Below are 15985 nucleotides of genomic sequence, written 5' to 3' on the forward strand. Positions count from 1 at the left end.
GCAGATTTGAGAACTTCATGCCTTGTCTTCCATTCTGTCATATTTGCTTTTTCACAAAGACAGGGTCCACCAGAGAAAAAAAACCCATACTTTATTCCAAAAGTACTGTTAGAGACTAATCCGAGCCAACAGATACACCTTCCAGTATTCTTCCTTAACCATTCTAACAAAGGTGAGTATTTCTTGCATGAACTGGATGTTTATAGGTAATTTGGATTTTATGTCCACATATTCAAAACTGTCAATAAGAATACTCGATTACTCATATCCCTTGCCACAGACAAAATGGGCAAGAAAATCTCTAAATAAATGTTATCCAGATGACCGATTACATCACTTTTGTCTTCTCATCCAGAAATAAGACTTTACCTGCTAAAAGCAAGAGCTCATTCCACAAGATCCGTTGAAGTCTCTACCACCTTTTTCAGAAATTCTTCAGTGGATTAAATATGTGCTGCAGCAACATGGTCTACACTGAGCTTCCTTAATAGTTTCTTTTCTGAAAAGTATCCTGTCATGATTCCACCCAAGAAAATTGGTAGTTTAGGATTTTGCCCCAAGATTCGGATTGGCTGGATGAAATACAACATAGAAGTTATGTATTTACCACAGCGCTAGATCCTTTTCATCCTAGTCTGTCTGATATCCCTTTCCCACTTCCAAATTGTCACCTTATTCAGTAGAACAGCATGCTGTTTTAAAAAATTCTTCCTGACATTCTTTGTGTCTACATCTGCAGCATTAGGCTGTTCTGACTGGCAAAGTTAATCTGAGGTTATTGATGCCACAGGGGAAATATTTGGGGGGGGGGGGGGAGTGGAGGTCTGAAGGAGAGCAAGCCTAGGACCACTAGCAGATGACTGGATTAAATCTGACAAGTGACTCAGCACCAACAGTTTTATTGGACGGATAGAAGATGAAAAGGATCCAGCATTATGAGTCCGTAACTTCTGTTTTTGTACTGTTGTCATTTAATTGCACAATTGATAAACCAGGCAGCTGACTTAAATTCACATTATTTAGTTTGTGTTTGTATGTAGGTATTCTAACAGTTTCAAAGCTTTCTCGTACTTTTTTGGCCAGTCATTTTCAGTTTTCATTTTTGTTAAGTATATAGTTAACAGGTCTTTATTTTTTGAATTTTCCATTTATGATTTGTACTTTGAATTACTTCAGCTATATAATTAACATTTTGTGCATTTCAGTGTTTGAAAAAGGCAGTGATGATGGACAGTGGAAATCATCAGTACTGGAATGCACTGGGAGTAGTTGCCAACTGCAAGGGTGAGTACCTTTTTGTGGCTTTAATTCTCTTTAATCAATCTGCTTGTTGCATAGTTACAGTTTATCCTGCTTAACTTTTTATTAACATTGCACTTTAGGTATTGGAAATCATGCACTGGCACAACATTCGTTTATTAAATCTATTCAAGCAGAACAGAATGTAAGTACTGAACACATTAAGTAAGACCACAGTTTACTCACTTTGTGATAGTTTTCTCAATTTATTTCAGACATAAACTAATTTGTTTCCCCTAGAACACAGTTGCGTGGACAAACTTAGGGGTTCTTTACCTGCAGGAAGGAAATGTCGAGGTATGTATTATATTTTTAAGCAGATATAAGGTGTGCTAGTTTGCTTGTATAATACTTTATTGGGGATAATAGTTTAGTACAGCCGTACTTCCTATCAGGCATGTTATATTTAGTTAAATGTGTTTGTGACAGGATTTGCAGTTCTCTTTTGCAAAGTGTTCCTGTATCTCTCATATTGTTGGGAGTATTAATCATGGAAATGGCTTTCAAAAATAGAACTGATAATCAGAAAGAAGCACACTTTATTATGTGATATCCTTTAAATGCTAGATTCCATGTAGTTCATAAAAAATGGATCTTTGTATTGATTTAGTTTGTCATTTCAGTGTTCACAAATAGTTAAAATCATTATACATCTGTGTCCCCAGAAGCAGATTTGATTTCAAAATATAGCATTTGAGAAGTATGAGACTTTTACATTTAAGATGAACAGAGTTGCTGTGCATAATCACTCTTTTATAGCGCCTTTAATCACATATAGACAGGGTTTGTAAGCATTGCTTTCTTTACTGAATTTTGTTTCAGACCCTCTCCTCTGCCATCACTTGTGAAAAGCATCCTGTGCCAGTGCTGCTGTTTTGCCAGTTCAATTTTAAACAGCTGTAATCTGATGATGTTCGTCATGTTTCACTGTTGCAGTCATTACTCTTTGGTTATCCTGCTGACAGGCTACCCTCAGTCGGCCAGAATTCCAAAGTCTAGGTCCGGCGTCGGTTGCTGTTGCTTCTTCCCTGGCGTCAGTGCGCCAGGGGTATAAAAGATGCAGCTGACACCATTTTCTTCAGTCTTTCTTGCCGCACGGTGCCCGAAGCAAAATCAATTTGCAAGTGCCGGTTGGCCGACTCCTGAGATTTTCAATCCGAATTTCGGAACCGAAGTCTTCATTAAAGCTAAGTACCCCGTTGGGGAAACTTTTTTCTTGCTCCAGACCGATGTCAGAAAAAGTTAACAATTGTATTGCTTGTGGGAAGCAAATACCTCATAAGGATTTTCACTCTTACAATATTCCTTGCCTAGGCCCTGATCACAATGTAGCTAGCTGTTGGTTTTGTGCTAGATTTAACCAATGCACTATTAAGCGTCGGTTCGATTTCGCATTTCGTTACTTTGGCCGTAGATTTAATTATATAATGCCGTCGGAACAGTCGACGACCGGAGTTTACAAAAAACGCAAGGAGAAGGAAAAGGATAGGCATCCGAGGTCCAAAACCGACGACGAGGCCTCTAACAGGCCAGTCGCTGGTTCTCAGTGAGGCGCTTTCGCAGTCCCTGGCACCCGCTACCTCAGAGCCACAGGCCACTTCCGACTCCCACATGGGAGCCGACTGGGCCTCTGGATACTCAAGGTATTGGACACTCGGAAATCATTCCCTCAGATGGGTCTAGAGCCGCTGAGCAGGCATCGGCTTCTAAGGGTGTCTTCAGACCTACACAACTATATATTAAGCCATCTTCAGCTTCAAAGACTAAAGCAGTTCTAAAGACAAAGAAACAAGTACAGCATTCTCCTACTCAGGCTTCAATGCCTAAAAAACAGATGCTCAAAATGACTGAAGATCTAATTACTTTGATCAGGGGCTCCCATCCCCCTCCTGATAAGAGGCTTAGGCAAGAGACAGAGTATGATTCTTCTGATCAGGTTTCTATTTCCTCTGATTCCTCTTCTGAACAGGATTACTCCATGCTTCCCTATGAGGATTCTGATGCTGAAGAATCCATTCCTTCAGCCTCTCCTCCTGAGGATTATTCTTTTGGGGAAACCATGCATACCATGAGGGAGCATTTCCACTGGGAGAGTCAGAATCTAAGAAAAGGTTCAGAGACTTTCTGCTACTTCCTCAGCACAGACCCCTTGCTATTCCACCTGTTCTAGACATTGTAGATGATGTATTTTCAGAGTCCGGCCTGTCCCGTGACTCTTTACCCCCTGCACCTGCTAAGCCAGACAGATAATACAGGGTTCCGGATTCTCATAAATTCCTATATAAAAACCCTGCTGCTGACCCTGAAACTATTTCCCAGGGTCCCAAAGGGGTTAAAGCTTCCACTGCAAAAAACCCTGTCCCCTCTGATAGGGATTCTAGGGCTCTAGACAGATCGGGGAAAAGTCTGCACTTCTGCTACCTTGGCTGTAAGGGCTTTAAATTGCCAGTTTCATATGCTTAAATATCAGCAATATTTAATGTCACTGCTTAAACAGAAATTGTTGACAAATACTGAATGTTCAGAGAACAAGGAATTGCAGGATTTATTGCATGCAGCTGAACAAGTGGGAAAGCATACTTTGCAATGTGGTTATGATTCACTGGAGGCCTCTTGCAGGGCCACTGTTACAGGTTCTGTTATTAGAAGGCATGCTTGGTCAAAGGAACAGAATCTGCCTGATCATGTTAAAGCAAAATTATTAGATGCACCATTACAGCATGATACTTTGCTACCAAAGCAGAAGAGGTGTTGAAAAAAATGGAGGATAAAGCAAAATCCATGCAGATAGTCAAGGATTTCTTACAGGTACAGCTACCCAGGTTTAGCAGGAACTGGCCTTCTAAATATGGGTCCTTTCCAGTTTCAGACAGACCACAAAGAGGCAGATATAGGCATCCAAGAGGCAGAGCTCAGCCCCAAGGCTCTTACAGGCCTAAACAATGGGGTGCTCCTATCTCCACAAGCAGAGAAGACAAATCACAACCTTACAGGAAACAGTCCCAATGACTTTCCTTTGCCAGATCCAAGCACTTTTCTTTTGGCAGCCCCCTTATGGGGAAAACTAGCACTTTTTTCATCAAATTGGCAAATGGTTACCCAAGACAAATAGGTCCTGAACATAATGTCCCAAGGCTACAAGTTCCATTTTCACACTCTACCAAGGTCAAAAGGTATGCCAAACCTACCACACAATCAATGGGCAGAGGCACAAAAACAAATTACAGCCCTCATGGATATGAGGACCATTCAGCAAATACCACAACAAGAACAGGGGCAAGGATTTTACTCCAGACGTTTCCTAGTACCCAGAAAGGACAAAACCTGGAGACCAATACTAGATTTGTCTACACTAAATACGTTTCTGGAAGTTCCAAAATTCAAGATGTTGACTCTACAGCAGCTACTCCCCATACCGGCCAAGAAGGCTTGGCTCGTAACTTTGGACCTGAAAGAGGCATACCTGCATGTCCCAATCAGACAATCTTGCAGAAGATACCTCAGATTCATAGCTGGCTCAGTGCATTACCACTTCTCTGCACTGCCCTTTGGCTTATCTACTGCGCCCAAGGTCTTCACAAAATACCTGGCACCAGTAATTGCGTTTTGCAGATAAAGAGGAATTTAAATATATCCCTACTTGGACGACTACCTAATTCAAGCAGAGAAAAAAGACATTCTTCTAAAGCATCTGGCATTTATAAAAAGATTACGAATTGGCTTAGGGTACACAGTAAATGAAAAGAAATCAAAACTAGTGCCCTCTCAAGAGATAATATTCCTGGGTGCAAGCTTAAATACAACTGCCCAGATGGCTTATCTCACGCCAGACAAATAAAAGCAACTGACTACTTACTTCAAGAAATTGACAACAAAAACCCACTTATCTGCAAGGAAAATCCTGCAGGCCTTGGGTTTCATGGCATCCTGCATTCTACTAATTCCATATGCCAGACTGCATATGAGGAAACTGCAATGGTATCTAAAAAGTGTTTGGACTCAGCATTGCCACAGCCAGACAGTAATTGCACTCATTTTGCAACAGGAGTTTCGATGGTGGGCAGAAGCCTGTCACCACAACAAGGGTCTGCCATTCAGTTTACCCACAGCCAGACAGACACTGACAACAGATGCATCAGATTATGCCTGGGGGGCCCATATGGCAGGGAAATGTATTCAGGGCACATGGCCTGCAAACCAGATGCATCTTCACATTAATCAAAAAGAGATGCTAGCTGTTCAAAATGCCCTGACAGCTTTCAAGGACCTGCTTCATCCAGGACAGATACTGATAAAGACAGACAACACTACGGTCATGTGGTACATAAATAAGCAGGAGGTACACATTCCTACCCCCTCTGCAGATGAGCAGTGACCTTATGGGACACAGCATTGGCTTTTGAAGTTCACCTGCAAGCACAATTCCTGCCAGGAAAAACAAATACTCTGGCAGACGAACTAAGCAGAAACCTCATGGATCCCCACGAATGGAAACTGGATTCACAAGTCTTCAGCATGATAATAAGGAAATGGGGATGGCCAGACATAGATCTATTTGCCTCCCCTCACAACTGCCAGTTGCGGAGATTTTGCACAAGGATTTATCACAAGCAAGCATGGAAAGTGGACACCCTATCTTTCAGCTGGAAAAATCTGACAGTATATGCCTTTCCTCCACTGCCTCTCCTTCCCAGGGTACTCCTAAAGGTCAGACAAGAGAAGCCAAAAATGATACTGATTGCACCAGACTGGCCACGCCAGCACTGGTACCCAAATCCTAAAGAGCTTGTCTCAAGGTCCAGCATGGATATTACCTCAAACTTCTCACTTGCTGACCCAACAAAACAATCAGATCCTGCACAGCCAACACAGGACCTTAAATCTGGCAGAATGGTGGATAATGTAGCCATTCAGACCACTCCTCTTTCAAAAACTGTTATGGATGTTATCTTGGAGGCCAGGAGGCCCAGTACCAGAAAATCTTATGCAGAAAAATGGAAGAGATTCTGTGCTTGGAACCAGGAACAAGGCATTGACACGTGTGTACCAAGTATCCCTCAGATTTTGCAAATACCTAACTGAGATGATGAACAAAGGCCTTTCTTTCTCTTCAGTTAAGATTCATGCCTCTGCCATTTCAGCCCATTACAATACGGAACCACCTATCTTTTCTCATCTGTTAATAAGGCAGTACCTCAGAGGGTCCAAAAACATTAGGCTTCCAAGGAGAGCACCAATTCCGGCCTGGGAACTCAATTATGTTTTGGAAAAACTCACCCTGCCTCCTTTCGAGTCAGCATCAACAGCAGATATAAAATTCTTATCCTGTAAAACAGCTCTGCTCTTAGCAATAACCTCTGCAAGGCGAGTCTCGGAGTTACAAGCACTCATGGCTGTGGAACCTTTTATCATTTTTCATCCAGACAAGGTATCCCTGAGGACAAACCCTACATTTTTGCCTAAGGTGGTGTCCAGTGTGGCCCTCAACCAAACCATTTACTTGCCTACCTTTTATCCAAATCCACAGAACAAGGGTGAGAAAATTCTGCATTCTTTGGACATACACAGGCAGTTACGCTTCTACTTGGACAGAACTAAAGCTTTCAGAAAGACTGAGCAACTTTTAGTGTCATATGCTGCAAGATCTCAAGGAAAGGCTATCTCAAAACAGACTATTTCTAAATGGATAGGCCATTGCATCCGTTTCTGCTATTTTCAACATGGCAAATCAGTGCCTAAGAGCATTAGGCCTCATTCCACCAGAGCAGCAGCCACTTCAGCAGCCTTCCTCAGAGGAGTACCAACCAAAGATATCTTTCACAAAGCACTACCACTTACCTCTTTACTCTGAGGCCAGAGCAGGCTTTGCCACTGCAGTCCTGCAGGGCCTCATAGCCTCTCCTAATCTTATTTAGCCCAGCCACCCATCCTCAGCTTTGGGATTCAACCCAAGAGTAATGACTGCAACAGTGAAACACGATGAACATAGTACAGTTGTGTACCTACCATAAATGTAGATGTTCAAGTGTATTCACTGTTGCAGTCCAGGATGTTCATTGTGTTTCACTGTTGCAGTCATTACACTTTGGTTATCCTGCCGTCAGGCGGTCCCGCAATCGGCCAGAGATCCAAAGTCTTGGTACGGTGTCGGTTGCTGTCGCTTCTTCCCTGACGTCAGTGCGCCAGGGATATATAAGATGCAGCCGACGCCATTTTCTTCAGTCTTTCTTACTGTGCAGTGCCCAAAGCAAAAGCAGTTCGCAAGTGCCAGTCGGCCGACTCCTGAGATTTTCATTTCGAATTTCAGAACCGAAGTCTTCAATAAAGCCAAGTACCCTGTTGGGGAAACTTTTTTTTACCTCAGACCGATGTCAGTAAAAGTTAATAATTTTATTTCTTGTGGGAAGCAAATACCTCATAAGGATTTTCATTTTTACTGTATTTCATGCCTAGGCCCAGAGCACGACATCACTAGTTGTTGGTTTTGTGCTAGATTCAACAAGCGCACTATTAAATGTCGGTTTGACTTTGCTCGCCATTACTTTGGCCGAAGGTTCAATTATACCATGCCGTTGGAACAACTGACGACCAGAATACACAAAAAACGCAAAGACAAGGATAAGGACAGGCATCCGAGGCCCAAAACTGATGATGAAGCCTCTTCTAGGCCAGTCACCAGTTAGCCGTTTCTCAGTGAGGCGCTTTCGCAGCCCCTGACACCCGCTACCTCAGAGCTACAGGCCGCCTCCAACTGCCACGTGGAGATGTCTAGGCCTCTGGATACTCAAGGTATTGGGCCTACGGAAACTAACCCCTTAGATGGGTCCGGAGCTGCTGAGCAGGCATCGGCTTCTGAGGGTGTTTTCAGACCTTCACAGCTTACCATCAAAACTACAGCAAAGTCTAAAACTCCATTAAAGACAAAGAAGCAAGTACAGCATTCACCTGCACAGGCCTCCATGCCTAAAAAACAGATGCTCAAAATGGCTGAAGACTTAATTACTCTGATCAGGGGTTCCCATCCCCCTCCTGATAAAAGGCCTAGGCAGGATACAGACTATGATTCCTGTGACCAGGTTTCCATTTCTTCTGATTCCTCTTCAGACCAGGGATACTCTTTACCCCCCCTATGAGGACTCTGATGCTGAAGAATCAATTCCTTCAGCCTCTCCTCCTGAGGATTACTCTTTTGGGGAAACTTTACATACCATGAGGGAGCATTTCCACTGGGAGGGCCAGGATTACTCAGAATCAAAGAAAAGGCTCAGGGACTTTCTTTTGTTAACTCAGCACAGGCCCCTTGCTATTCCGCAAGTGTTAGATATTGTGGATGATATGTTCTCTGAATCCAGTTTAAATCCTGATTCTTTGCCCCCTGCTCCAGTCAAGCCAGACAGGTACTACAGAGTCCCTGATTTCCCAGGGTCCCAAAGGGGTAAAGGCTTCCACGGCTAAAAATCCAGTACCCTCTGACAGGGATTCTAGAGCATTAGACAGATGGGGGAAGAAAGTTTACACTTCTGCAACTTTAGCAGTGAGGGCTTTAAATTGCCAGTTTCACATGCTTAAATACCAACAATATTTAATGTCACTGTTAAAACAGAAAATGCTTACAAGTTCAGAACATCCTGACTATAAGGAAATGCAGGATTTATTGCATGCAGCTGAACAAGTGGGAAAACATACTCTGCAATGTGGTTTTGATTCATTAGAGGTTTCTGTAGAGCAGCAGTTACAGGATCTGTGTTTCGAAGGCATGCTTGGTTAAAAGAACAAGGTTTACCTAATCATGTTAAGTCAAAATTATTGGATGCACCTTTACAGCAGGATATTTTATTTGGTGTTAAGGCAGAAGAGGTATTAAAGAGAATGGAGGATAAGGCAATATCTATGCAAACAGTGAAGGATTTCTTAACAGGTACAGCCACCTCGATTTAGCAGAAATTGGTCTTCGAAAAATTGGTCCTTTCCAGTGTCAGACAGACCACAAAGAGGCAGATACAGACACCCAAGAGGCAGATCTCAGCCCCAAGGCTCTTACAGACCATGACAGTGGGGTGCTTCAACCCTAAAAGGAGGGGAAGACAAGTCACAACCTTATAGGAAACAGTCCCAATGACTCCCCCCTTCAAATGCCAAGCACTTACCTTTTGGCAGCTCCCTTAGGAGGAAAACTAGCACTTTTTTCACAAAACTTGCATATAACCACCTAAGACAAATGGGTTCTGAATATTGTGTCTCAAGGTTACAGGTTTCACTTTCACACTTTACCAAAGCTAAAAGGAATGCCAGACCTGCCACAAAATCAATGGGCAGAGGCACAAAAACAAATTGCAGCCCTCATGGACATGAGAGCTATTCAGAAAATACCACAACAGGAACAAGGACAAGGATTTTACTCAAGACTTTTCCTGGTCCCCAGAAAGGACAAAGCCTGGAGACCCATACTGGACCTTTCTACTCTAAATACATACCTGGATGTTCCGAAATTCACAATGTTGACACTACAGCAGCTTCTTCCCATGCTAGGCAAGAAGGCTTGGCTTGTTACTTTGGACCTCAAAGAGGCATACCTGCATGTCCCTATCAGACAAAATTGCAGAAGATACCTCAGATTCATAACTGGTTCAATGCATTACCAATTCTCTGCGCTGCCCTTTGGCTTATCTACTGCACCCAGGGTCTTCACAAAATGCCTGGCACCAGTATTTGCATTTTGCAGGCAAAAAGGAATTCAAATATATCCATACTTGGACGACTGCCTTATTCAAGCAGACAGCAAGGACATTCTTCTAAAGAATCTGGCGTTTGTAAAAAGATTGCTAATTTGCCTAGGGTACACAGTAAACGAAAAGAAGTCAAAAGTAGTGCCCTCACAAGAGATAATATTCCTGGGTGCCAGCTTAAGTACAATGGCCCAGATGGCTTATCTCACGCCAGAGAAGCAAGGACAACTGACTCAGTATTTCCAATTGATGGCAACAAAAACCCAACTCCCTGCCTTGGGGTTCATGGCATCCCGCATACTACTAATACCATATGCCAGACTGCATATGAGGAAATTACAGTGGTACCAACACTGTCACAGTTTGGAAGCAGTAATACCACTTATTCCCTGCCTACAACAGGAGTTTCGGTGGTGGGCACAGGCATGTCACCTCAGCAAGGGTCAGCCTTTCACTCTACCCACAGCCAGGCATACACTAACAACAGATGCCTCGCATTACGCCTGGGGAGCACACATGGCAGGAAAATGTATTCAGGGCAAGTGGGCCGCAGACCAACTGCATCTTCACATAAATGAAAAAGAGATGCTAGCTGTACAAAATGTCCTAACAGCTTTCAAGGACCTTCTGCATCCAGGACAACTATTACTAAAGACAGACAACATCACAGTTATGTGATACATAAACAAGCAAGGGGGCACTCATTTTAATCCCCTCTGCAGACAAGCCATGACCTTGTGGAACACCGCTATAACCTATCATAGTTTCATAGGTTAGTACTAAGCTAACTGCCCTTGTGAGCAATTTTAAGCCTAGCCAATTGTCCCTTGTGAGACTCAAACCCTGCACCTTGTGTTTGCAAGGCAAACACCTTAACCATTAGGCCACCCTCATCTGCAAGCACAATTCCTGCCATGAAAGAAAAATACTCTGGCAGACGACTTAAGCAGTAACATCATGGATCCTCACGAGTGGAAATTAAATCCACAAGTATTCAGCATGATAACACAAAAATGGGAGAGCCCAGACATAGATCTTTTTGCCTCCCCAATGAATTGCCAACTACAGAAATTTTGCACAAGGACTTACCACACACAAGCATGGAAAGAGTGGATGCCCTCTCGTTCAGCTGGAAAAGCCTACAAGTGTATGCCTTCCCACCACTGCCTCTCCTTTCAAAGGTACTCCTAAAAGCCAGACAAGAAAAGCCAAAAATGATCCTGATTGCCCCAGACTGGCCATGCCAGCACTGGTACCCAATCTTGAAGAACTTAGCTCAAGGCCCACCATGGATTTTACCTCAAATTCCACATCTCTGACTCAACAAAACAATCAGATCCTGCACAGCCAGCTCAAAAACTTAAACCTGGCTCCATGGCAGATTCCTTAGTCAAGCAAACAACACCTCTCTCTAAAGCTGTTACGGATGTCATTTGGAGGCCAGGAGGCCTAGCACCAGGAAATTCTATTCAGAAAAGTGGAAGAGATTCTGTGCCTGGAACCAGGCTCAAAGCTTTGACCCTCTTGTCTCAAATATTCTACCTACTTCTGTAAAACATATGTTGATCTCTTTTCTTAATGTCTCAATGAGAAATTTATATTTGAGTAAATGGAAAAGAGTTTCTTTCCTGGCATTAAGTAAACACTTTGACCGACCCCTTTTCTGCTCCAATAACTTCTATACTCTGGCAAAAGTATTTAATGAAGTCGCTGTTGCAGCTACCTTTCGTGTGCAGTTAGCAGCAATATCTAATTTCCATATCAGTGATTTGGCCCCAAATCTGATGTCTCAAGATTATGCAGAGCCTTCCTAAATGGCACTACCACCCATAAAACCTTCTTTACCACCATGGGATTTGATCTTTGTTGTGTCCTGTTTAATTCTTTCCCCCTTTGAACCTGCATCATTATGTGATCTAAAATTTTTAACCTGGAAAACAAGTATGTTGATTGCCATCACTTCTGGTAGAAGGGTTTCAGAGCTACAACCATTATTGATCAAACCACCATATATGCTTTTCCACAAAGACAGAGTATCCCTTCGAACAAACCCACTCTTCCTACCAAAAGTATGCTCAGAGTCTAACCTAAATCAGTCCATAGAGCTTCCAGTCTTTTTTCTCAGCTATGGCAACAAGGCAGAATATACGTTTCACCAACTGGATGTACACAGACAGTTACACTTCTACTTACATAGGACAAAGTACTTCAGGAAATCTGATCAATTATTTGTTTCATTTTCAGAAGCAAAGAAAGGTGCTCTTGTATCTAAGGTCACTCTTTCGAAATGGTATCTAAGGCCACTCTTTCGAAATGGTTCTCAGATTGTACTATCTTTATATACAATTCTAACAACAAAGTTCTTTCCTGTAAAGTCAAGGGTCATACTACGAGCGCCATGGCAACCTCTTCGCCCTTTCTTGCTAGTTTGCCACTTGATACCATTTGTGCTGCTATGACTTGGGGAAGGCCTCATATCTTTATCACTCATTACAGAGTAGATTTGGCCTCCTTTGGGTCCACTGTCCTGAAGAATATACTCCTGTGAGCCACCCAGGAAATATAGTGCTAGGAACACTGTCCCAACCAGTAAGAATGAAGGCGAGATAGGACAACATAACATAAAGAAGTTATGCACTCACCGTAACATTCCATGTTTGTTGTCCATCTCTTCTTCATTCTTACATCCCATCCTCCTGCACTCTGCCTATGGCTCCTGGAGGACAAAGAGGTTCTTTCATTTGGCAAGTTTGTCTCTGACCTTCATTGTCTTCATAAAATGTTGTGATAGTACATTAGGTTACTGGGATCATCACCAAACAAGATCTGGGGAGCTTCACTAGAGCATGATGGGATAGGGATACAGCCACAAGCCAGTGGAAGACCCTCCAGCTTTAGTATACAGCCGAATCAGAAATGAGGATTAGTTCTGAACCCAACCACTAAGAATGAAGGCGAGATGGACAACAAACCTGGAACGTGATGGTGAGTACATAACGTCTTTTTCTGGGTAGTAAGTACATTGCTTTGATTTCAGCAACAAAGACATTTAGAGGACCTGAAAGATAGTCAACCAGAAAAAATAAAAAGAAAACCCTGTCTAGGAAGAATCATGCAGCTGTTCAACAAAAAGCAATTCAAGCTACAGCTTTGGTACAAGAGATGACTTCCAGTAATTTAGAGGAAAAAATAAATCCAATATATTCAGTTGTGACTAAAATAAATGAAAAACTGAAGGAGTATATCAACTCATATAAAAAGCTGCTAAAATAAAAGAAGCTTTAAATAGCTATTCAGATAAACTGGTAAAACTGCAAAAATCATAGGCTAAAACAAAGAAAAGGCTGGCAAAGTATGAGACTTCTCAAGATGAGCTGTTTCAAAAAATGGTAGAGTTAGAAGACAGCATGCACAGACAAAATCTTCTGATTTTCTGCTCTACCAGTGAAACTGGAAGGAACAGACTGTATTAATTGGAAGGAACAGACTCTATTATTTTTTTTAAAAGCATAAGTATGCAAATGGACTGGTATTCCAGAGCCAGATTTGTTAAATGTAAGGGCACATAAAGTGCATGCTCAAAACCTGAAACAAAAGAAAGCAGCTACGAGCTTTGTTAGCAGAGATAAAATCATAACTGCAGAAAGAGCTGATACTGACAAAGCTGTGGCAGAAGGGAAAAGTATTAAAAACTTGGAGACAGCAGAGTGTTTGTGGAAAATTATTATTTACTGTACACCAGGCAGGAATTAGGGAATGTTGAGAAGGGTGTGTGTGATTCAAGCAGCTGTATTCATTTTATCCCCCTGGAGGATCAAATATATTTTTGAATGTAGAACAGGCTGAGGAGGAAATAAAGTTTACTTAACAAAAACTGAACTATCAAACAGAAGGGGAATCTACTTCTCATTCTTCTGACAGTAAGTTTAAGAGAGAGTCTCTGCGTACCCAGTGTTCTAAAGGAAAATGTTTGAAAGCAGAAGAAAGCACAGGAGTTGACTTTGAAGAATCTGCAATACCTTGGACTTGAACCAGAGTCTAGTGTTAGGAGATTGAGATGAGTAGGAAGAAGTCCAGCAACACTAAAATTGGTGAATAAAACAGGAGACTATAGAGCATTGGTCAAATATGTGAAATATGGCTTTGCAAGTAAAAGTGGCTGAGAAAGACTGGATTTTTGTTGACTTTGTTAAACTTGTGGGTGGACAATAAAGAATATACCCCACTTTGTCATTAATATTTAGAACGACACAAAAAGCAACTAAGTAACACATTTTCTGTTTTCATTAATATTTGTGTAAAGCAATTCATGATATAAACTGCATGTAATAAATAGTAAAGCAGTTTTGTGTAGTGTGAACATACTTTTCAGTAACTGATGTTTGTGTTAAGGATATTAAAGTAAACAAGTACTTTTTTACTTGTAAGAAATATAAGCATTTGCAGTATAACAGGAGAAGAAAAGCTGGACAAAGCCAAGTTTAATGTTAATATGCTGTGATCTTGGGCTGCTTGGGTGGGGGTATGGTTTAAAAATACAGTGATTATATTGTATGTAAAATTAAGATACATGTACATTAATGCCCTTGGCATAAGGTATAAACAGTTGTTTTTATTTGTAAGCAAGTAGACTTGAAAAATAAGATAAAATGATGAAAGTTATGGAAAATGCCAAGTTTCTTACATCTGTACAGATACTGCTTTGTGATTTGCTTTTTTCTGTTCTAAGTGACATTTACAAAGATTCATTGCTGATTAATTTTACATGGAGACAAGCTGTCTGCAGGTCCAAGCAATTTATCTTGAGAGTTCTGAGCATTTTTGCTGAGAGATGAAACAAAAATAAAGGTACAATGGTAAGCAGTTCAGTGAAAAATAAAAAGTTTGAAATTAAGAGAAGTTTCTCTAGCAGCCTTAGTATTTTAATAAATTTATAGAACAGTGTATAATTTAATTTTATTTAAAGAGAGCCAGTGTAGTTAATGTCTTATGGAAGCATACATGCTGTTTGTCACATCTAGGATGGGAACATAGATTAAAAAAACATCAGACAGCAATCAGTATAAGTGGGAAAACAGGCTGTAGCATGCACGTTAGCATAGGTAACCTTCATTTTAGGTTGGGTAATGCCTGTGGGTACACATTCAGTTTTGCAGCTGTTGCTATCAGGAGGGTTAAACTTCATTATTTAAATATGTACATAGTTTTGTGTGTGTTTTAAGTTAACTGGTTATAGGTGTATTTTGGAGTGTGTTAGTTTTTTTGAGAGTTTTCATTAAAACAGGAAGTCTTGAAAAATATGATGTAGGTTCAAATGGAGATGACAAGAAACAACTATGTAAAAGATAAATCTGCCTAACATTTATGGGTGAATCACAAAAGTTGGAAATAGACATTTAAAAAAGCTGTTGTGTATAACAGTTGGGAATCATAACTTCTTATCATAATGGCTATGCTAGCCATATTATTTTGGAATGTAAATGGCCTCACATGTATAGATAAAAAGGTAAGAATATTGAATTATATTAAAAAATTCAGATAGCATAGCTGCAAGAGACGCAATTGGAAAGAAAGGAGCATGTGAATTTGACAAAGAAAAAGATTTCAGGATTGATATTCAGTGGAATATCAAAGAGAAAGGAAAAGGGGAGCAATTATACCAATTACTAGAAGGACTCCAATCATGATATAAGAGAAAAAAAAGGCTATAATGGTAGATTTGTGGTAGTAAGAGGCTCCTAGCAAGGGAGGAGGATTACTCTGGCATGTGTTTGTTTCACCAAAAACTCCTATTATGGTGCTTAAGGAAACTTTTGGAGAAATAATCAGCTTTCAGCAGGTGATATTACTTATAGGTGTGGACTGGAACTTGATTTGCAATTGTGAGGCTGTTATCAGGGGAACCTAGAATGGAAAATATAACAAAATAGTGCAGCTCTCTGATGGAATTTGTGGAAATA

At 41.2% G+C, this 15985-nt stretch overlaps 1 protein-coding gene across 1 annotated transcript in view; it reads left to right on the forward strand.

Annotated features, from left to right (window-relative positions):
• The window catches only part of TTC37 (tetratricopeptide repeat domain 37), a 2356248-nt gene that overhangs the window by 1366176 nt on the left and 974087 nt on the right, over positions 1-15985 (forward strand). The window contains exons 21-23 of the mRNA XM_044064132.1: positions 1206-1284; positions 1383-1444; positions 1540-1596. Coding sequence (XP_043920067.1) covers positions 1206-1284; positions 1383-1444; positions 1540-1596 — 198 coding nt within the window. The remainder of the gene's footprint in view (positions 1-1205; positions 1285-1382; positions 1445-1539; positions 1597-15985) is intronic.

The sequence above is a fragment of the Protopterus annectens genome, chromosome 2.part2, assembly GCF_019279795.1.
Source record: "Protopterus annectens isolate FY-2018-M chromosome 2.part2, PAN1.0, whole genome shotgun sequence".
Classification (NCBI taxonomy): domain Eukaryota; kingdom Metazoa; phylum Chordata; order Ceratodontiformes; family Protopteridae; genus Protopterus; species Protopterus annectens.